The 22,407-nt window shown below is 42.2% G+C and overlaps 1 protein-coding gene across 1 annotated transcript in view; it reads right to left on the bottom strand.

The window, feature by feature from the left end:
- Positions 1-22,407, bottom strand: part of trrap (transformation/transcription domain-associated protein) — a 115,954-nt gene that overhangs the window by 5,704 nt on the left and 87,843 nt on the right. Inside the window, exons 66-70 of the mRNA XM_066690242.1 lie at positions 14,554-14,779; positions 13,908-14,125; positions 11,795-11,979; positions 9,271-9,474; positions 3,703-3,897 (exon numbers count right to left, since the gene is read on the bottom strand). Of these exons, the coding sequence (XP_066546339.1) occupies positions 3,703-3,897; positions 9,271-9,474; positions 11,795-11,979; positions 13,908-14,125; positions 14,554-14,779 (1,028 nt within the window). The remainder of the gene's footprint in view (positions 1-3,702; positions 3,898-9,270; positions 9,475-11,794; positions 11,980-13,907; positions 14,126-14,553; positions 14,780-22,407) is intronic.

The raw sequence follows: 22,407 nt of genomic DNA, 5'->3' as shown, positions 1-22,407 counted from the left end.
AACCATTATCACAGACTGCTTATCATAAGCCAGGAGAGATATTGTTGCTCTCTCTTAACTTGCATTGTACTTATTTGATAAATGCTCGCTGCCACAAATGGGACTAGTTTTAACAGCTGATAAGAGGCAGGGAAGGGAGTGCGTGGGGGGCTTCCGGGTGTCACTTCAGCAGGGCAGTCACGCAAGACCGTCTAACTCTTTGAGAATGCGAGGTTGCTCTCAGGTGGTGGCTGTTTTTTTTTTTTTTTTAATACTTTCTTTTGCTGCCTACTGGACACACTGGATCCAGGCACTTATGGGAAACTAACACAGCGCAATACCAGACAGCCCCCTTACTGGAGGAGTGCTGGGAGGAGAGGCAGAGGTCTCTTCCTATCTGTCCACACAGGGATACTTCTGGAGCCGCAGGGAGAAGCTCCCAGCTGAGGCTTTTTAAAGTGGGAGCAGAGGAGCTGCTGTGCCACCAGGCAAGGGCCCTGGCACAAGGAACAGAGGAACCTGGGGGATACCTGTACCCGAAGCTCCCACTGTCGATCTTTTAGACACGACTGGCAGCTCTCTAGGCCGACAGCGCCAATTGTTTTCAGGCACCAGTAGAAGCACCAGCTGGCTCACTGCACACCACGAGTGCCCAGCAATCGCTCCGAAAATGACTGTACTTCTCTGGATGCCAAGAAGCTCTATCCTGCACTGATTGGGAACCACAGTGAACCTGGCAGAAGACTGCAGGAACATCAAAACAAATCTGACTAGGCTAATGACCTGGACGTGTATGTTCAAACATAACTTTTATTTCAGGAAGAGCGAGGAATTAGACCTTTAATTACAAACTGTAAGAGCAATGAGAAAGGCAAAATAATGTATTTATTTAAAGGAAAAAAAACATCCTAAAGAAGCCCCAGTTTATAGTAAGCAGCTGCAGAGGACACAAGAATGTTGGGCTGCGATCTGTGGTATAGGGGGGTAGCGTGGGTGAGCGGAGGCCAATCAGCCAGTGGTCACTGGCGGTACGGGCCCTGTGGCTGGTGAGGCAGACTGCCACTTCCTGCCTCTGAAGGAATCACAGACCTCAAGTACCAAACACTGCCAATGAACTGGAACTGTAAACAGCACTGCCAGACCCAGACTGTCTGAGGAAAAATGTTTTTTCCAGACTTTCACCTTGTATTTTATTTAATTTCCCATCACTTTCCTTTCGCCGTCCCTCCTCAGAGTGGACAGTACCTCGCTGTAGTTTTTACTGGTATTGATCTAAACATTCGCAGTAGCCAAATATTGTTCATTTCTGTACCCCTACCCCTCTTTCACAAATGCGGTTAATGAAATCCACTCCAGCCCGTGTCCCAGCAGAACGACACTCAGGGTGGACTTTCCCACTTGAGCCCCCATATGCACACCTTTGGCTTTACAAAATATATAGTTCAGTAACAGGAAATATCATTTAAAAAATCTTACTACTATTAATAGCATTCCTCAGTCTGGTCAAGCTACACTTTTTACTTATAACTGCTGGATTTCTACACTTCAAATGGGTCACAAAAATACATACATTAATGAATGAATAAATTCATTAATTAAATCCCTTTCCTTAAGGCGAGTCACCTATGCTTCAGGATATGAAAGCACGTGGAAAACAACCAGCAGCTTCACCCACAGTGTTGCAGAGCTGCTGGACTGTGGCTTCCGTGCGTCATTTCCAATCAGCTGGGACTAAAGACATGATTTCCCACAATCCGTGGTTGAGACAAAAGGCCCGTCACTTTTTCTTACTGGCACCAGGGGACCAATTAAAACAGACCATGTTCCGGCAGAAAAGCAAATTCACCAATTGGGTTAGAGTGAGAACCATAAAAGGCAGTTTAGGGGTTGTTTTTTTATTTTCTTAAATATTTGTATCAGTAGTTGAGCTCTTGACTGGAGTACCAGGCCCACCCTAAGGATGCCTATTTCTCACTATAAAAGTCCCTTGCTACCAGCAATGATTTTCCCTAACCTGTGCTAACATTAGCAGGTAAATAAAACCGGTGTAGTCAGGGTCACATGGGAATCACCTGTGTACTTTAGCTTCCTGCTAATCCTTCCCCTTATTAACGGCAAGATTAGCTTGGCAAAGGCAACACCTGGGGCAGCTGGATCTCTCAAATGTTTCTAGGAAGCAGCATAATGAGAGAAGACCCTGGTAAAAATGCATCATTTGACAGGAGAATAAGAGATGTGTGAGAGAGAGGAGAAAGATGTGGTGGGTAGAGGGTGTAGGTATAATACAAATACAATTTTAAAACATCATAGCAACTGAGGTTATCAGTTTTCTTTTCTTGTTTGTATTCTTCCTTATCAAGAGATTAGTAGACTGAAAACTGGCTTGCATACACAATAGCAAAAGCAGTTCAGGTCATGTATTAATTTTATTCTAATCCTCTGTGAGTTTGCACCCTTGATAAGAGGGTGTTTTTGAATTTCTGGGCTGTGTTGACATTGCTTACAGGTGCTGAACCTGCGAGGCGAGTGAGCAGCTGCAAGGTCGAACACAGCGCCATGGACACTGAAGACTGAGACCCCGTCCTTGTGGGCAATGTAAATAAAAGACCAGGTCTCTACACCAATATAAACTGCTTTCCTAAAATAAATTAAACTACCCCTCAGGGTGTGGGGTGTCAGTAAGTTTGGGGCTACAAACTGTCCGTCAATTTCATATAGTGAAGAGGGATCTGGTACAGAGGAGCGGCTGGAGAAATCTCCAAAGCTGTGATTTCTCCTGCTCTCTTGCGGCAACTGAGCATTGCTGTGATAATGAGTCAGGGGGAGGCAAACCTTTGAGATGCAGCAAAAAGCCTTCACGTAACCTTGTTCTAACACTGCCAACTTCATGACTGTGACGCGTCCGAGAAGCAAGTGCCACAATCACTGCCCACCTCCACTCTCCCTCTGTCTCTTCCTGAAAATATGGCATTAGTGTAAGATCCTGTGGGGTTAACGATGCTAAAAGTGCGTGGGACAGCCTCTCCCCTTGTCAAACAACAACCAATCTTCTGTGTGTTTGGTTAGCTTGTTACACAACGAGCATGCATGACCGCCTCAATCTTTAGGAGTCAGTTCCCACTTCCTCTCTCTGAAAGCAAACAACTTAACATAAACATCTATCCCAGGAAACACACACATAAATTTTCCAGAAACGGGGGAAAACTGGTCAGCCTCCTTCCAACCGCACAGGTAGAAAAATAAAATGTGAAAATACTTTTAATGCTTTCCCAACCCTCAGCATCAGACCACTTTAGACTGCCACGTGACCCAGTGGCATCAGTTTACACTCTTCACTGAAACGCCTTCAGAATTGAGTAAGACATGGACATTTCTACACCAAGATCATGTTATTTACAGCAAAGACTGCGACCCCCTGTTTGTGGGCCTCTGTGTCATTGAAACTGCCCTCTGTAAATATTGACAAGACCAGGTCTCTACACCAAAATAAACTGCTTCCCTAAAATAAATAATAACTACACCCATGTTGGTCCTTCTGACACTCTTCTGAAACTTTTAAGAATATTTGTCCATACTTTGTGGTCTGAAGACCTGAAGCACCCTATATAAATTATAATCAGGGGTTAAATGAAACACCTGGCTCATATTATGCAGACCGGATCAGACTATGGGGCTAAACCAAATCCAAACTTTGACCCAACCCAGAGGACAGCAGTGACCTACCTTGAAGTTGGGCTGGGCGAAACAGCGGGCGACGGCAATCATGGACGCAGTCAGGGGCCCTGACACGCCGATGGTCGTCAGGAACTCGGAAATGTTGGGTGTCAGACGGAAGGGGACAGGGCGGTTGGCGTCCAGGTCGCCCGTGGCATCATTGATGTCAAAACGGAAATATGCCACATTGAGCTTTCCAGTGTCCTGCAGGGGGAAACGCAGGCATGTTAGATAACAGCCACACAAGGTGACGACTGTCAGCAGATCTTTTACCTCTGCTTTTCTGAGGACAGAAGGTCCCTAGCAAAACCCTAACCTTTGGTAACTTTTTGTCACTGTTTGAACAAGAACATGAGATAACACCCACATGATCAAAATGTTACTGTGTGTTAGTATGTCTCATTCTTACCTCTTCTTACAACAAAAGTTTGAGTAGAGATCCTAGTAAGACTAATCTGAAAAGATTTGTACCCATTTTAGAGAACTACATGAAAGCTTTTTTTTCCTTTTTTTTTTACATTTTTCTTTTTTTCTTCTACCGACCCGTGTAATGCCTTGAAGACAACAAGTGCTTTCATTAAAATATCCCCTCCCCCATTCAGTGTGTAATTGAAAACCTTTAAGCAGATTAAATATAAACTAAAATGTTTAGTGAACTTGAAAGAACTCCTGCAACCTTAATTGCCCTACAGAACCATTTTCTTGCTGTTGAGAAACTGCCAAATATAGTGGATACCTGCCTGTTATTTATATATGTACACTTATTTTGTAAATGCTGGTCAATTGATCCCTGTGTGCAGACACACACAATCACACAAATGGTAAAAGAAAGCCTATAGGCACAACAGGAAGGTTAAACACTATAAACTAGAAGTGTGTAAGCAAATCATTGGGGGGGTGGGGGGGCAGCATTTTATTTATTGGTCAGCAACAGGGACTATCAACAGGAACAGCTCTGAAACCAGGCCACCTCTGTTAAGAGTCAGATTGCAGAGGTTAATTTAAACTTACTGGCAATAACTAAATGACTCTTGATGAACAGGCCAATAAATGTGATTTAAAATTAAATTGATTGTATAAATAGAAAAAGACAAAACACCACAGAGGAGAATTAAGCTGCCACAGCCAGACAAACCATATAATAAAACTTCCAGAACGATTGATTAGCCTTAAAAAAAAAAAAAAACTAAATCCACGTATCCACTTCCTTCCTTGTGTACATCTCAATATTAAATTCAGGTTTTTGAAGAAGAATGTGGCCATAAGCTGACAAAACAACTCTCTCCTGCAGTCCCCCCTGCGTGACAATAATTCCAGATTTTGCAGGTTTGTGGATGACCCCTAACCTTTCGTGACCTGCTCAGAGGGTACTCTGGTCCTGGATTGGTGCTCGCCTAAAAATGGGAAGTGCATTTTGTTTTTGTTTTTCTAAATGAGCAACCCCCTTTGGGTATTTCACTGCTTTTTCTGGAACATTCGCACACTGTCAAACCAATCCCTGATTATTTCCCTGGATATAAAAAAAATGACCTCTCTATTAAAAGACAACAAAACACATTTTACAACAAGAATGACAAGAGTCAAGTAATTCTGGGAAGCTCTTCTCTTTTGTGTGTGTGTGTGTGTGTGTGTGTGTGTGTGTGTGTGTTATTGAGGGGGGATACAAATAAAATAGATAATGTGTTATTTGAAGAAGTTATACCACTCTGACAGCTTTATAGAAAGCCGTTTAACTCCATTATTTAGCTCGATGGCCCCTGGCTTCTAAGGTCAGCTGCTACCTGAGGAGGTGCTGATAAGAGGAATGGCAACCCAGCGAGATACTCCCAGCAAGCCCTCTCTGCCACACAGAGCCCTATGAATGTTAAATATCCAATGCTCGCATTGCACTCCATGAAACAGGATAGCAGACGCTTCCCCGCTGGATTGAGTAAGGGGAGAGAAAAGAAAAAATGTCTTGAAATACATACGTGCTATTTGTATCCAGTAATAGCCAGGGGATTAGGAACGAGCGCGTTTGCTCTGATAAACTCCATGCCTATATAGACACAGCCACGACTGGGCCAAGGACCACATACAGCTCAGTTCTGCAGCGCTTGACAGAGGATGATTGTGCTCTAATGGGAGGAGAATTCCCTGCCTTCAGAAGATATCAAGAAATAAATATTTCTGATGTGAGACGGTATTATGATGCATTTTGCATTTGTATATGCTGGTGCAAGGATTTCATATAGCATGCGTGTATATATATATATATATATATATATATACAGTGAGGGGAAAAAAGTATTTGATCCCCTGCTGATTTTGTACGTTTCCCCACTGACAAAGAAATGATCAGTCTATAATTTTAATGGTAGGTGTATTTTAACAGTGAGAGACAGAATAACAACAAAAAAATCCAGAAAAACGCATTTCAAAAAAGTTTTACATTGATTTGCATGTTAATGAGGGAAATAAGTATTTGATCCCCTATCAATCAGCAAGATTTCTGGCTCCCAAGTGTCTTTTATACAGGTAACGAGCTGAGATTAGGAGCACTCTCTTAAAGGGAGTGCTCCTAATCTCAGCTCGTTACCTGTATAAAAGACACCTGTCCACAGAAGCAGTCAATCAATCAGATTCCAAACTCTCCACCATGGCCAAGACCAAAGAGCTGTCCAAGGATGTCAGGGACAAGATTGTAGACCTACACAAGGCTGGAATGGGCTACAAGACCATCGCCAAGCAGCTTGGTGAGATTATTCGCAAATGGAAGAAACACAAAATAACTGTCAGTCTCCCTCGGTCTGGGGCTCCATGTAAGATCTCACCTCGTGGAGTTTCAATGATCATGAGAACGGTGAGGAATCAGCCCAGAACTACACGGGAGGATCTTGTTAATGATCTCAAGGCAGCTGGGACCATAGTCACCAAGAAAACAATTGGTTACACACTACGCCGTGAAGGACTGAAATCCTGCAGCGCCCGCAAGGCCCCCTGCTCAAGAAAGCACATGTACAGGCCCGTCTGAAGTTTGCCAATGAACATCTGAATGATTCGGAGGAGAACTGGGTGAAAGTGTTGTGGTCAGATGAGACCAAAATCAAGCTCTTTGGCATCAACTCAACTCACCGTGTTTGGAGGAGGAGGAATGACCCCAAGAACACCATCCCCACCGTTAAACATGGAGGTGGAAACATTATGCTTTGGGGGTGTTTTTCTGCTAAGGGGACAGGACAACTGCACCACATCAAAGGAACGATGGACGGGGCCATGTACCATCAAATCTTGGGTGAGAACCTCCTTCCCTCAGCCAGGGCATTGAAAATGGGTCGTGGATGGTATTCCAGCATGACAATGACCCAAAACACACAGCCAAGGCAACAAAGGAGTGGCTCAAGAAGAAGCACATTAAGGTCCTGGAGTGGCCTAGCCAGTCTCCAGACCTTAATCCCATAGAAAATCTGTGGAGGGAGCTGAAGGTTCGAGTTGCCAAACGTCAGCCTCGAAACCTTAATGACTTGGAGAGGATCTGCAAAGAGGAGTGGGACAAAATCCCTCCTGAGATGTGTGCAAACCTGGTGGCCAACTACAAGAAACGTCTGACCTCTGTGATTGCCAACAAGGGTTTTGCCACCAAGTACTAAGTCGAAGGGGTCAAATACTTATTTCCCTCATTAACATGCAAATCAATGTATAACTTTTTTGAAATGCATTTTTCTGGATTTTTTTGTTATTCTGTCTCTGTTAACATACACCTACCATTAAAATTATAGACTGATAATTTCTTTGTCAGTGGGCAAACGTACAAAATCACCAGGGGATCAAATACTTTTTTCCCCCACTGTGTATATATATATATATATATATATTCCAAACATTGTCCATAGTTATCCCCGTTTGTAATAAGATTTTTTTTTTTTATTTTTTTTTTAACTGCAGTTCAATTCTTGCGAGAGCCTCCTTGTGCCGTTTGCAAAAACCCAGTGTGAGGTCAGATGATATATAACAGTCGGCGGTGCTTTGCAGCTAAGCCACCTTGACCTTACAGTTTAAGCTGAAAGGTGCAACATCTGCAGCTGCCAGATGTTTTCACCTCTGACCTATGCAGGGATTATACAGCTGTATTTGATACAAAAAGCGATGATCCAGACAAACTGGAATTACATACCTTTAGGAAGCAGAGGGGGATAAAGTCAGATTTTGATTTGCTATGGATAAGAAGGGCTTTGGAATAACTTGCAACACAATACTACACTAAACCAAACAATTGCCTATTTTTTGGCCTATTCCACAGGACACAGACTTTAAACTTCTCATCTATCAAGTGAGTCCCTGTCACCCCTGGGCAGCATAGATAGGGGAACACATGCATTGAGATCAGTGCGCAAAAAGCTTTTGCTTTAACTTCAGACCAACACAACAGTCCAAACCTGTGAGAAGGAATAAACAAAACTGTATTCAGGTTTTTTTTTTTTTTTTTCTGTGCTTTAAACAAAATCTCTTTTGATGACCTAAAAAAAAAATCACTTGTCTCAGTGCTGATAACAAAGCCTAGTAAATATTAGGGAATTAGGCTTTTATTTATTTTTTTAAGTGTAAATATATACTGCCTAACCTTTTATCATTCCAGCATTCTCCACATAATCTCTCTCTGGTTAATGGGATCTGTACTGCGGAGTGCTGTAATAATGCACAGAAAGGAGCTTAATACCAAAGTCCAGATGCCCATTGCTTTTCACTGTAATTCCTGTCAGCAGAGGTAGATTAAGATCGCAAACAGCCGGCATGTTTGACAGCATCATTCTGAATAATAACTTTTAAACGCAGCTATTGCCTAAAAGGATTTCAGGCATGCCTGAGAGTGGACTAGTGTAGATGCTATCGGGTATATTCAATCCATTTAATTGAATCCTTCACAGATTTTGGAAAGCAATCAAATATTTTTTGGCACTGGAGCATCCTTATCATTGTAGCAGCATAATTAGACACAGGCAGTAATATTCTCTCTGTCTAAGCGAGGGAGCCAGACCAGCACTGTGCTCTATGTGCACAAGAAGGAGAGAAAGGCCTAGTGCCTTCTGAAGGTAAATGGGACCTTCCAGTAGATGAAAAGTTCATGATTGCAAGTGAATATCTATTCTTCAAATTAACCTATTGCTCCTAGCACACTGACAAGCCATTCATAAGTAATAAAGACAGGAAGGCAGAAGGCAGAGATCTTTTTTCCACTCTCTCTTGAAAGTAAACCCAAGCAATTCAGGTTCTTGGAAACCACCGATTGTCACAAATGGTGTTGATTGTTGCCTATGTTAGGCACAGTTGTAAAAGTACCTTGAGATGGTCTGTTAAGAAAGACAATATGTAAATTGTGGGCATTATAAATACGGTTTTCTAGTTCCATCACACATATATGCAAATATAAAGACATCCAGGTGTTCATTTAAATGTATATTTTGATAAGTAGTTTGCAAATGGAAGTGACTGTCTGCATATTTAAGTTAAATGGGATACAGCTTGGCATGATGAGAGTGAGGTGAATGAAAAGGGTTGCGTGTTTGAGTGTGAGTGTGTGTGTACAGTCAGAGTGCACACCTGAGCAATCTGCAGCATCTCCGGGTTGAGACGGTTCAAGTGGAGCACAAACTCTGCCAGGCCGATCAGGGCCAGCTGGATAGTGAACATCTTGCGGAAGGTCCAGTAGTCGGTGGCGTTGGGGAAGGTGTGCAGGGCCCATTCCTTCAGCATGCTGCGAGGAACCATGTTCCCCTGGACCTCCTTCAGGATGTCCCGCAGAACCTGGGACACAGACAGACAGAGAGGAGAGAGAGAGATATCAATCTCTGGAGTCTGGCCACCATGTGCAGAAGCATAATGAAAAAATAATATAGTTCTTCAACAAAAGTCATGTGCATTAATTATGAACACAATAGGAACTCATATATTCCTTTATGTATAATTACATTTATTAGACCAAAAACGGACACAAAAGTGTTAGACTGGGTACCAGACACTGTAGAGTGAAAGGAAATATTGATTTGATGCATTCCAGGAACTAACATTTTTTGTATTACTTAGCAGACACCGTCATCCAGAGTGACTCTTTTTACAAGAAGCATGTTCAAAACATTACAAAGTGCAGTAAATACAATCAGTACAAAATATAATAAGCCTACATCCCAGTACATGGTGTGTGCTAAGGGGTGGGGTAGGCAAAATCATCTCCAAATTGGATTCAACCACACATCAAAATAGATATTTAAAGGGTATATGTAAGCCTTTTTCAAACCAGACATATCCATTAGGGCTTTCCATTAAGGAAGGGCTGATATTATGTAATCATTGGAAGACTGACTACGGGTCTTCTTAAGCTTGAAAATGATTGACTTTGATATTGGCTTTCTGTGGGAAAGCAGCATCTACTTGAAGGTATCTGTCATAACTAACGCGATCAGGTTGTATTCTTCATTGCCTTGCAAATACCATGAAGTGTAAAATCATAAGAGTTATACATCGGTGTGTGTGTGTCTATATATATATCTATATACATCTATGTCTATATCTATATATATGTGTATGTGATCTATGATGTTGAAATATTTTCTTCTGCATTAATGACAAACATGTTGTCTGGAAGCGTGTGGCGTTTGGCAGGCAAGTTCTTTACAATTCACAATCGGTCTAAGGCCAGTGTTCAAGCAAGTAACAGGACTACAAAAACTACAACATCTCAAAACAACTGGCAGAGTTCAAAGATTCCAGCCATGTGCAGTATCAGGCTTCAAGGCAGCATTTCTCTCACGTTGAACCCGGAGGTGACAGTGACAGAGTGAACAATGGGTGGCTACAGCTGTCTTGCAGGCACATCTGCACTTGGTGTGACTCCCCACACACTTAGGCATGCACAGCCATGAGCTCGGCAAGGCAAGACAGTGGAGTTCATGGGCCCTTGGAGATGTAAAACGTACAGTACATGTAATTTGCTGAAAAAAGAAAATGTATATGGATCTATATAAAAGCTGAAAAGATAAGAGGGCCCAGCATTGGTTTTAAAGGATTCAGTCTGGCTGTGGCCGTATTAACCAGGATTAAACACTCTCAGTTCAGCCCTGTAATGGAACTATTCAGCAGAACATCTAAATGCCACGAGAGACTTAATAAGCACACTTCTTGGATAGCATCTGATTCGGCTGTTTCACAGAATGAAGAATAAAGAATTGGAAAACTTGAATGCGAACAGAACCACATTGACAGATTGGCAGACCGACAGTTATCAATTGTGCACCAGAACAGGCGAAATCTTAAGGCTTTTTTAAGCGGATTACAGCACAGAAATCAGCAAGGGTCTTCGAAAGAAATTCAAATTGAAGGGGTTGTTCTTTCTAGCCCCTGAAAGCACACCGTTCAAATCATTTCCACGCTACAAATGAGGATAATACTCGAGTTAAACTGGAACATTTATGCAAGAAGGTGTATCTCATGCATACACGATACGCAAGCTCTTTCTGTAAGAGGAACACAGATTACGAAAGGGGAAAAAAAGAAGAAAAAGGAAAGGAATAGGCTATCAACACATTGTTGTGAAGTACGATTTGAAGCACAAACCTAATATAGTGGGAAGCTGGGGAACCAGTTATTTACAGAGCTGAATAAAGCCCTGGGACATGTGAATTGCTTTTCAAGTGAGGATGCACTTAAGCAATAAATACAATTAACCTGAAATTACAGGTATGATCAGAAAACAACTGTGAAGCGAGGCCGGATTCAGTCACAGCGGTGCGGTACGGTGATTTGCAAGCATGTGTTGCGTTTCAGAAGAGATCAGAGATGACCCATTTTCATTATCCTCCTATTTGCACCACCAAGGTGTTTCTCAAATTGTCAGCGACATATACACTAAATAAAGAGAGTCCCTTGTGTTGTGTTTTCAGGGGAAGAAGAACACAAGGTAAAGTGTATGCATTTTATTTTCTTTCTTCCTTCCACACTCTCCTCTGGGTTTCTAAACCCTGTGATGCAGGAATGCACATTTTCACTCTTCCTGATAGAATGACACATATAAATATTTAATGTATTAAATAAATACATGTATGTCTGAGGTGCTTAATGAAGAATGTACCTGGTGGCTGGCCTGGGTGCCCCTGGCCTGGACAGTCGCCAGCCGGTCATAGTAGCGGGAGATGGGGTTGTCATGCTCGATGCCTTTCTTGGCGCAGCGCTGCTTGTAGATTTCGACCAGGGAGAGCGATGAGGGGTTGTCCTCCACGAGACGCATCTGAGGGGAGACCGCTACCACACGGGGCACTGGGATGGAAATCCAGAGCACACAATCAATTTATTATAATAAGAATAACAATAATACATATTTATTAAAGAAATCTCAAAGCTTAATGTAAGACAACAATAGTAAAAACAACACAAGGCAAAAACAGTGAAATTGTGAATGGAAAATGCGTTTGTCAAACAAGGAGGGCTTTCTGATAAGCTAATAATACCAGGTGGATAGAATTCCAGGTTTAAAGAAGGGCCAATTTTAACAAATATAAACGATTTAACATGACACAGTTGGGTTTTCTTCCTTCACCTTTTTCTCCATGCCAACAAGAAATTGAAACAATTAACAAATTCTGGATTGTATGTATTGATTTTTATCTATTCATTTCTAGTTAGACGGGGTAGAAAGCTCCCAATATGAAGAGATAAGTTCACTTTGGTTGCTTTTGCTTTCTGACGAGCACACATTACCAAATGTATCTGTGAGGCTTGGAGACCTATAGCAGGAATGGATATGCAGAGATTCATCTGTTATGCGAAGAACAAGATATCCTTTTTTAATATTTTATTTTATTCTAAGCGATGGCAAAGGTCTCCCATGTAGTAGAAAGGTTGATAGAATTTAATCAGCCAGCTGGCTGTGAATTGGAAACGGCACAGAAATGAAGAGAGCTCGAAAGACTGTGCTCGGCTCCCAGCAGCGCTCCGTTTCTGATGAGCTTCCCCTTGAACCTTGACCTGGAAGTGGTACAGCCCAGATAAGGCTATCATGAGGAGACAATTTAGATCTCATCTCTCTATCTCCCCTGGGCATCCAGCCGCTTCTGCCTTTATTCAGCGCGGCTCTCATATCCTGCAGGTAGTGCCGCCGTTCCTCTCCTCCAGTGTTTGCAGTGCTGCACCAAGCCGAACACTTCTGACCTCAATTTTACATTCCTCTCCCCTTGCCCATCTTCTGTGAGAGAACTCCTGGAAATATTACATTCAGAGTAGCTGTGACCTATAGACTCCTTTAGCATAAACCACCTCCTATCAGAAAATGTTGCAAAGCAGCCAGCTCTGAGCGCCCTCGGCACTCTACAGCTTTTCTTTCGATCAAAATAGTTCAGGAACAATAATTCAACTCAACTCCTAAGTGGGCTTGGCCCGTTCTGCTGCCTTTTTGACCAACCTGACATTGCATTCGTGCTAAATGCGCTTAAAACATGCGTAAGTGTGATCAATACATTGTGAGAGGGGGAAAACAAGCTGCTCAGTGTTTTATTTTATTTGTTATTTATTTGGCTATTGTTTTTTCAGCTCTCATGAGCTTGACTGTCTTAACAAGAGGTTAGTAAAGTGCACTGGGAAGATATCAAATTTCATTTCACACTGAACAGAAAAGCTTTTAAGATTTCTAATTAAGACATCAAGCAGGCAACCCATGGCCGTCAGAAAACTAAACCATAGCAATGCAACATTTTTCGACTTCTGCATGTGTGTTTAATGAGCATCAAAGACGATAAAAGTAATCGTTTTTTGCAGACGGCTGCCGTCTAATAGATTCCTACAGTTTTCCTTTTAAGCATGGACTGCAGGATGATAGCCGAGGCTTTTGGGGCTCCTCGGACTCTTGCAGATATTGCAGATTCTGAATTAAAACCAAGTCATTGTGCATTGTACTTCTTCAAGCATCATCTGCCTTAATCAGGATGTCCTGATTAGTAACACGTAAATAAGGATCATAATATGTTGTGTATCAGATTTTCCAGTTACTCGTGTATATCAAAATGCACTTGCAAAAGGCCATGATTTGCCTCCTCCGTTTTACATTTTAATTGCATGTATAATCATACCTGGACACCAGACTTGTACATTACATGCACTGTCTGTTATATGATACCCAATTCTTGCCTGTTCATAAATCACGTGCCTGCATTCTTTTTGGTGGGAGGGGACTGGACCCTGCAGAACATTACCTGTGAAGAAGAGGTGTCTCTTGGTGGTCTCCTTCCTCTTCTCCAGGCAGGGGTTGAGAAGCCGGAGGAGCTGCAGGACCCGCTCCTCGCGCCGAGACTCGGTCAGGCAGGCGTCGTTCATCACCAGGTAGGGGTAGATCTTGCCATTGTGGCCGCGGATGTAGAGGCGACGGGCAGCCGTGTTGTGTTTCTGAACAATCTCTACTCGGGGCATGAATCTGGGCAGGAGGGCAGGAGAAGACACGTGAGCAATGAAATGACTAGATTGATCAGTCAGTTTCCTCCAACAACTTAACTTAATTATACATTTTTGTTGGCATCTCTAACTGAAAATCCCTGTTAGAGAAGAAACAAACAAAAAAACTGAAAGAAGCTAGAATCCAACTTGTTTTTCTTAATGTGTTTTTATAAAAAATAAATAAAAAAAATAAAAAAAAAATGAATCTGCTTTCTTCATGGTGATTCAGACCTACTGCACAGTAAGCAATTCAGCTTCATCTAATAGTTGTAATCATTGTTTTTCTAATTCGCTTCATTAGTGTACCTGCACGGACCCCATTTATCTCCCCCCATCCTCAGCAGAGTGTCCCGGGCGGTGTTCACACCTGCAGGACAGTGTCCCGGGCCTGCGCCTCCGCAGTGTTACCTGGCAATCTTGATGTAGTAGTGCGTGGGCTTGGGCATCAGGAACTCCCCGGGGATCTCCACCTCCGCCGTCTGCGCTGAGAAGTTGCTGAGGAAGCGACACTTCTCCTCAATCAGAAAGAACTTGGGCAGCTGCTTGGTCTTGGCCTCCAGGATCTTGATCCACTTCTTCAGCTTGGAGATCAGGTTGTGTAGTTTCATGGAGCCCGGGACGCTGAAGTCAAAGTCTGGAGGAGATCGAGACTTGGAGTTAATCGAGTGGCCACACATAAACATAAGGGCACCAGAGCGTGCAACAAAAAATTTATTGGTGAGGGATCAGCATTTCTGTAATTGGACAGATCCTCTTTTATTTATTAATGTATAATTGTCTGTCTCTCCAGATTCAACCCCTTGAGAAATTACATGGCTTTTGTAAGAGGGTCCTGCCACAATACAATTGATGTGTGAAGAAAGGCTCATATTGTATCATCCAGAATACTGAGGATTCAACTTTAACCCAGATTCCTATTAGTATCTACATTGTTTAACACCATTAGTGCTACTGCAATGCATAAGGATAATTTGTCGAACACTACCTGATCTTCATCTAAAATCAAAAGGTTTTATAACAGTCAAATTCATAAATAAATATTTATTCATATCTATTTTTACAAGGTTAGTGCTTGGGTAGTCTGTCAACCTTCACACTTGCAGCCCCCGCCTCCCCCCCATCATATCTGTGCATGCAGATCATGTGAAAAGTTAAAGCAACATACGCATTTAATGACACTTGAGTAGATGTCAGATGTTATGCTTGACATTTTGATTAGAAGCAATTTTCTTTAAGTAATGCTAAATCTCTGTTCCTGAGCAATGTCATTATGAATGAGATTATAAATACACATACCTATATATATAGTGCTGGAACTGGTACTAAAATAATATCAATAAAATAAATCAATACAATTATTCCAAAAGGGGGTTTGTGATCAGAAATTGAGTTTTGTGTAGCAGTGCCAGTAACAACTGTATTGAAAGAATATGTTCAGATTGAGATGTATGGAGCACAAACAATTACAAAAGCTCTGTTAAAACAGACACTGCAGCTTCCAATTCCACTAACACTAACCAGAGTGTATATATACAATTTAAATAATTTAATGAGAAAAAAGAAGGTAGTGGTATTTTTTTTTGGAAGAAATTAGGTGTGATATATTACAACTAATGAAACGTGAGAAACGTTTGCATACATTTAGATAATGTATTTTTAAAACATTTATGTACCGTATGAATAAGAAAGCTACAGAGAAAAAGCATCTTATAAAAAATGCAGCCTGTTTCTTAAATCTCATGTAAATTACTTATGTTCTCTCCATTGAGCCACTCTATCTATCTAGCTTATCCACCCACCCAGAGAACTCTCCATCAGCCTATTGGTCCATTTATCCATGGATCTAACCTTCATCAAACATACACACACACTACATATAACCCAAGTAATCAGACCAACAGTCATGTAAATGTATTGTGAGCACCTTTCGTTATGCTTGAAAATAATGGGTAAAACACTCTCAGCAGCCACACAGACATTCTGCAGATAAAAACATTAAACCTCAGCCTAAAGTTATTTCTCTCCTTTCCAAAAAGAAATAAAAATAAAGCAGGTCCTCCCACAGCAAGGTCACCGAGGAGTCGGGTTCAAAACTCTGGGAAAAACAAACTTGTTGGCCTCTGGACGAGACCAGACAAGCTGTTGAATGCGGGCGCTCTCTCCACTAACACTGCCATCGCTGTGGAGGTGGCCTGGCGCAAAAAGCTAAAGCTAAAATAAATAGAAATAATATATATCTGGCAGGATCCTTTTACTGTCCTGCAGCAAAACTCTGAGCATGCAGCTAAAAAAGCCAGGACTCACTGCAAACAAAAGCCAGAGCTCCAGCCACCTACCCTCAAACGCATCCTAAACTCTCCAGGCAGCCCACAGCTTTAAATAACAAATGCGGGTCGGAGCCACAGAGGAAGCTGTAGCCAAGAAGTAGCTTTTGGAAAACAGCAGCTCGGCTGAGGAAGCCACAGCTACAGTGAGCATCTCAAGCAAAAGCACAACGGCTCACTGGTGCGACTTAAGAGAACGACATCAAACAAGATTGAGACAAAAGAAACGTTTTCCTGGCAAAGCAAAGGTAGAGCTGAAGGAATTCAGATTAGTGGTTTTCTTTTTTCTTTCTTTTTGTCAGTTTTCCATCTCTGTTGGGGTTTCGAAAGGTGTTTATTAGCGCACGTTGGAAGGCGCAGCCCAATACAAAAACATTCAATTATATCCTCCTGTGAACAACATAAGCGTTTTCACCTCCACAAGACAAACATGCATGAAATGAGATGGGGATGAAGGCAAGCGATGTTCATATTTCACCCCGAGGCCCTGTTTTCGCGCCAATTGTGTGAGCCGCTCGCTTTGGAAACGCACTCAAATTACATGTCTGGAGCATCTTTAACACATAGAAGGCAAACTCAGCATCCCCTTGGGAATTGCAAATCTTCTCATTCTCGCTCGTGGCAGCTACTGTAGCACACAGCTTTCCACAGTGTTCAGTAAGTCACTCATCATTGGAATAGTGATAGGACTGTTCTAGTGGCTCCAGTGCCAAACACCACCCTCCAAGATCTCACCTGTGCTTCGGCCTATGCCTCCTGCAACTCATCAGAGGAGCAGGCCAGTTCTACTTCACACGGAAGATCAAAAACCTCCTGTTTTTAAAAATGGAAAGCCAGTGAGGGGCAGAAACAGATTTACAGATCTAAAAAAGAACAGCCGGATTGATGCAGAGTGTTTTAATGGAGCACTCCAGTGGGAAACCAGAATCTAAAATATGTTTGCTCTGCATGGCTGTCTCCAATGGTTTTACTGTAACACTACATTTGCATAAAGAGCAGCTGGGAAGGGCCTGGTGTGCTGTTTGGGGTTTGGGTTGTTGTTTAGATTTGTATTTTTTTTTCTTCTGTGTTCTGCATCTGGTGATGATTGCTCTGCCCTGTTTTCTTTCGCCGCCTTTTCCATCATCCAAAGGGGAATGTAACAACAATCTAACACACACAATCAAAAGGGATTTGATTTTAATTTCCACCTCCCGACCTCACTCCAAACTGGTGAGGAGAGAGAGGGAGGGGTGGAGGGGGAGGGAGGGACAGAGGATCAAGAACAAGCTAAGGAGAAAGAAAGGAGATGCAACGAGGACAAAGGAAGAAAGGAGGTCTGGAATAGCGAAGAGGCGAGAGATGAAGTGTGTGGGAGTGTTTAGGCATGAAAAAAACTGCCAGGACCAGAGACGCTTGCTTTAATACGGCTTACTTAATCACAGGGATTTAAGTTTTGTGTTGTTTTTTTGGTTGGTTGTTTTGCCCATTTTATAAATAGATTTGTTACAGAGACTTTGATTGCACATATAGAGTTTTAAATGCATCTTCAAAAAAAAAAAAAAAAAAAAGAAATTATGTACAAACCACTCTAGTTATCCCTCATAATGGCCCACCACTTTATCTTTGTATAAGCAGATAGTAAAAGTTGTGTGTGTGTCTCTTCGGTTCCTTTCCATAAATTCCAAATGCTCAGTTATGATGCCAAAGCATGAGGCTAAGAGAAAAGCAGTATTTTTTGAGTCCCGGGGGGGTGGGTGACGGGGGGAGCTATGGAGCAGGAGTTTAATAAAGGCTACCAGCTCTAGAACATGAGCCCGATAATCTTGTCAACACAGTTTTCTAATTATCATGTCTTAAGGTGTGCGTGTGTGCGTGGTAATTACTGCTGCTAATTAAAAAGGAATCCTTTGACAAGCGACCCGTGCCCTTCGGATTACAATGGTGGCCGTGATGCTAATGGCAACGCCTTGTGTGAGAGCGCGGGGGGAGGATGTGCTCAGGGTTAATGCAAATCCTCCAACAATTACACCTACCCAACGGTAATGAGACCCTCTCTGAGCGTGTAATAACCAAAGAGCCCAACACTGCCTTCATTAAAGCCACTGGAAAACCTTCCCTCCATCGCTAATGGATTGCACCAGAGGTCACATCCTATGGAGAGGTAGATTTTTACTGTAATCTTTGTAAATTAACAGAAAAGTACATGAAGGTACACCACAGTAGGTATTGAGATATTATGGAACTTTGATTGGGTTTAAATCAAGAGTCTGAAAAACATTTAAATTGCAAATTATAAATCTATAATGCCTCTGACAAAAACTAAAGCAGCCACCGAGGACAGGTTTATAATTTGCTTTGCTTCTTTGCCTGTTGGTTAAGATCAAGTGTAGGTTTGCAATTTGCGATTAGTGGGGGGGTGACATTTTTGTTTTCATACCAACCTTTGAACAAATTCCATACTGACAAAATCAAATCGAACACAAATACAAAAATCCCACTCTTTCCATATAGTCCTGCCTTGAGATGTTGGCTTATTGTGGACTCTTACCTTCTCTGCTACCTTTCAAGAAAACAGCCACACAAGCTCTCAAACACATCTATCACCATTTTGCTCCAAATTGCGGCCTGAATACACCCATGCGTGCCTTCACTACTGCTAACTCACAAAGAGCTCTTCTGTAGTCAAACACCAGTGACTGCAACACAGAAAAGCATGTGTTGTTATCGCACGCAATGGCAGCGAGAGTGCGCCGGAAGGGCTATCAGACAGACAGAACCATGTGTAAACATAAGCCCTCCAACGTAGACGGGAGAGGGAAAGAAAAAATAAAGAAAAAAAAAAACCTTTTTTTTTTTTTTTTTACAAAAATGATACGAAAAGCTGCTCTACGATTCCCATTTAAGTCCACTTCAGTTCGCACAGGGACCTCGCCAGGAAAATGATGACCACCGTCCATTAAATTAAATCATATGGTTCACAACCCCAATTATTTACTGTCATGCCACTGCTATGCCTGGGAGAGGACTATTGTGCCAAACACAAAGTGTGCATCGCTATGTAGGTCAGGTCTATGGCTGCGAGGCAACGTTCCAGTAAATCCCACAAGGTGCTCCATTATTTTTACATCATGGTTAAGCAAAAGTGCGTTAGGAAAGCTGCAATTCTTCACCTGTTCGGGGCTGCGTAATGCTCAGATCCCTCAATCTCCAAAGCCCAGTGTTCCCACTCACCAGAGCCATCATCCCTTAGATTAGAGTCCCTTAGATTTCTGTACTGGGACCAGCTGTATTGACAGTCAATGTTAACTACTGAAGAAAAGCATGAGGTGTAATCTGAACAAAATCTAATCGGCAGCTTTACCAGAGAGAAATATTTCAAGCTAAAATATCTTGAGTAGTTATTTTGTATAAATTATATATAGCTCATATATTTTAATCCATCTAGATATTAATATATAATTAAAATGATACATTGCTAATGATACTTTGTTAATTTTTCTTTTGGTTTCTGACATGATAATGTTCCATCAGTGTGTGTGTTTCCTGCCATCACACATTTTTCTTTAACTCTGAAATCTAATGAGCACACTTGCTAACCAACTTTGAGAGTGGATAAGGAAGAGAATGGCCACAGCACAGAACTCTGGGCCAAATGTCAGAGCTGGGATTGCAAATAAGGGAGTATGGCTTTAACTGGAGCTGCTTAGAGAAACACCTTTTGGCATGCCAGCTAACTTAAAAGCAATTACTTTAGACTGCAAAAAACTCAGCAGTATGTTAACTATGAAAATAAACACAACAGGCACCTACCTAAGCAACACATAGCACTTTATAATGCTTTTGAGATATCTTGCTAGATGCTCTCTCAAGAAATACCGTATCGAAAATGTGGGACTGGTATGCCTGCCAGACCTCTGCTCTTTGCCACAGAACACAGTGATTTGTGCTGCCCCACCAGCTCATACATCAAAATCATAAGTGCATTACACTGAACTTCAAACCACGGATTACAAGATTTTCTCCCATTTTTTTTTCAGGGCAAATTTAACAGGCAGTACAGCATGAAGCTGTGATGGGCTTCATGTTCTCATACAGCTTTGCAGACAAGAACCAATGCCAGATTGACGCAGCCAGGGTCAAAACAGAAGAAGTCAAAATAAGGGTCTACTAAGCCTTAAAAACATTTCACTCTTGACAGCCATGGTCTAAACAGAGTAAAGCAATATATATATATATATATATATATATATATATATACACACACACACCAGTATATACAGGTATGTACAGTACTGTGCAGGTGTGAAAAAATGCTGTAAAGTAAGAATGCTTTCAAAAACAGACATGTTCATAGATTATATTTATCAATTACCTAATTGCAAAGTGAGTGAACAGAACAAAAATCTATATCAAATTGTTTGTATTTGGTGTGACCACCCTTTGCCTTCAAAGCAGCATCACTTCTTCAAGGTACACTTGCATACAGTTTTTTTAAGGAACTTGCCAGGTAGGTTGGCCCAAACATCTTGGAGAACTAACCACAGTTCTGATGACTTTCGCTGTATGTTTGGGGTCGTTGTCATGCTGTAGATCCCCCTTTTGCTGCCAAAACAGCCCTGACCCGTCGAGGTATGGACTCCACTAGACCTCTGAAGGTGTGCTGTGGTATCTGGCACCAAGACGTTAGCAGCAGATCCTTTAAGTCCTGTAAGTTGCGAGGTGGGGCCTCCATGGATCGGACTTGTGTGTCCAGCACATCCCACAGATGCTCGATTGGATTGAGATCTGGGGAATTTGGAGGCCAAGTCAACACCTTGAACTCGTGATTCATCAGACCAGGACACCTTCTTCCATTGCTCTGTGGTCCAGTTCTGATGCTCACGTGCCCATTGTAGGCGCTTTCGGCAGTGGACAGGGGTCAGCATGGGTCTGGTCTGCGGCTACGCAGCCCCATACGCAACAAACTGCGAAGCACTGTGTGTTGACACCTTTCTATCAGAATCAGCATTAACTTTTTCAGCAATTTGAGCTACAGTAGCTTGTCTGTTGGATCGGATCACACGGACCAGCCTTCGCTCCCCACGTGCATCAATGAGCCTTGGCAGCCCATGACCCTGTCACCGGTTCATCGCTTTTCCTTCCTTGGACCACTTTTGATAGGTACTGACCACTGCAGACCGGGAACACCCCACAAGAGCTGCAGTGTTGGATATGCTCTGGCCCAGTCGTCTAGCCATCACAATCTGGCCCTTGTCAAAGTCACTCAGATCCTTACGCTTCGCTATTTTTCCTGCTTCTAACACATCAACTTTGAGGACAAAATGTTCACTTGCTGCCTAATATATCCCACCCACTGACAGGTGCCATGATAACAAGATTATCAGTGTTATTCACTTCACCTGTCAGTGGTCATAATGTTATAGCTGATTGGTGTGTGTGTGTGTATATATTATATACACAGACACAATACATCTAAACTGGTACAATCTCTATGAGGGCAATTTTGAAATCTCCAGCAAAAAAAAAAAAAAAGGAAAAAAAAAAAAACTTTAAAAACCAGCAAAGAGCTCTCCCAGGCACCAACTCTTGGTGGCCAGCTGTCATCCGTTAGGCAATTTTGTGATGTACAGACCAAGAGAAAGAGAGAGGGAGCAGAAGAGGGAACGAAAGAGACAGAGAGAGACTCGGTGGTGTAAACAATTACACTGCACTCTTCCTACCACCTCAGGTTAAAAATAGTAGAGCTCCCAGCATGGCAGCATTAAGTACCCTTTGCCTCCTACATGCCGCCACCGTCCCCCCCTCCTCCTCTCAAAACAAAACTAAAAAGTTCAAATTAAATATACCTCTGATAGTGCCGAATTTGCTCCTTCTGATATATACGGGGGCGGATTTACATTGGTTCACCGGTCATAATAAAAAGTACTTTTTATTTATTGACTGATTTATTTGCATG

The sequence above is a fragment of the Amia ocellicauda genome, chromosome 17, assembly GCF_036373705.1.
Source record: "Amia ocellicauda isolate fAmiCal2 chromosome 17, fAmiCal2.hap1, whole genome shotgun sequence".
Taxonomy (NCBI): Eukaryota; Metazoa; Chordata; class Actinopteri; order Amiiformes; family Amiidae; genus Amia; species Amia ocellicauda.
This window is presented reverse-complemented; position numbering and strand designations above follow the sequence as displayed.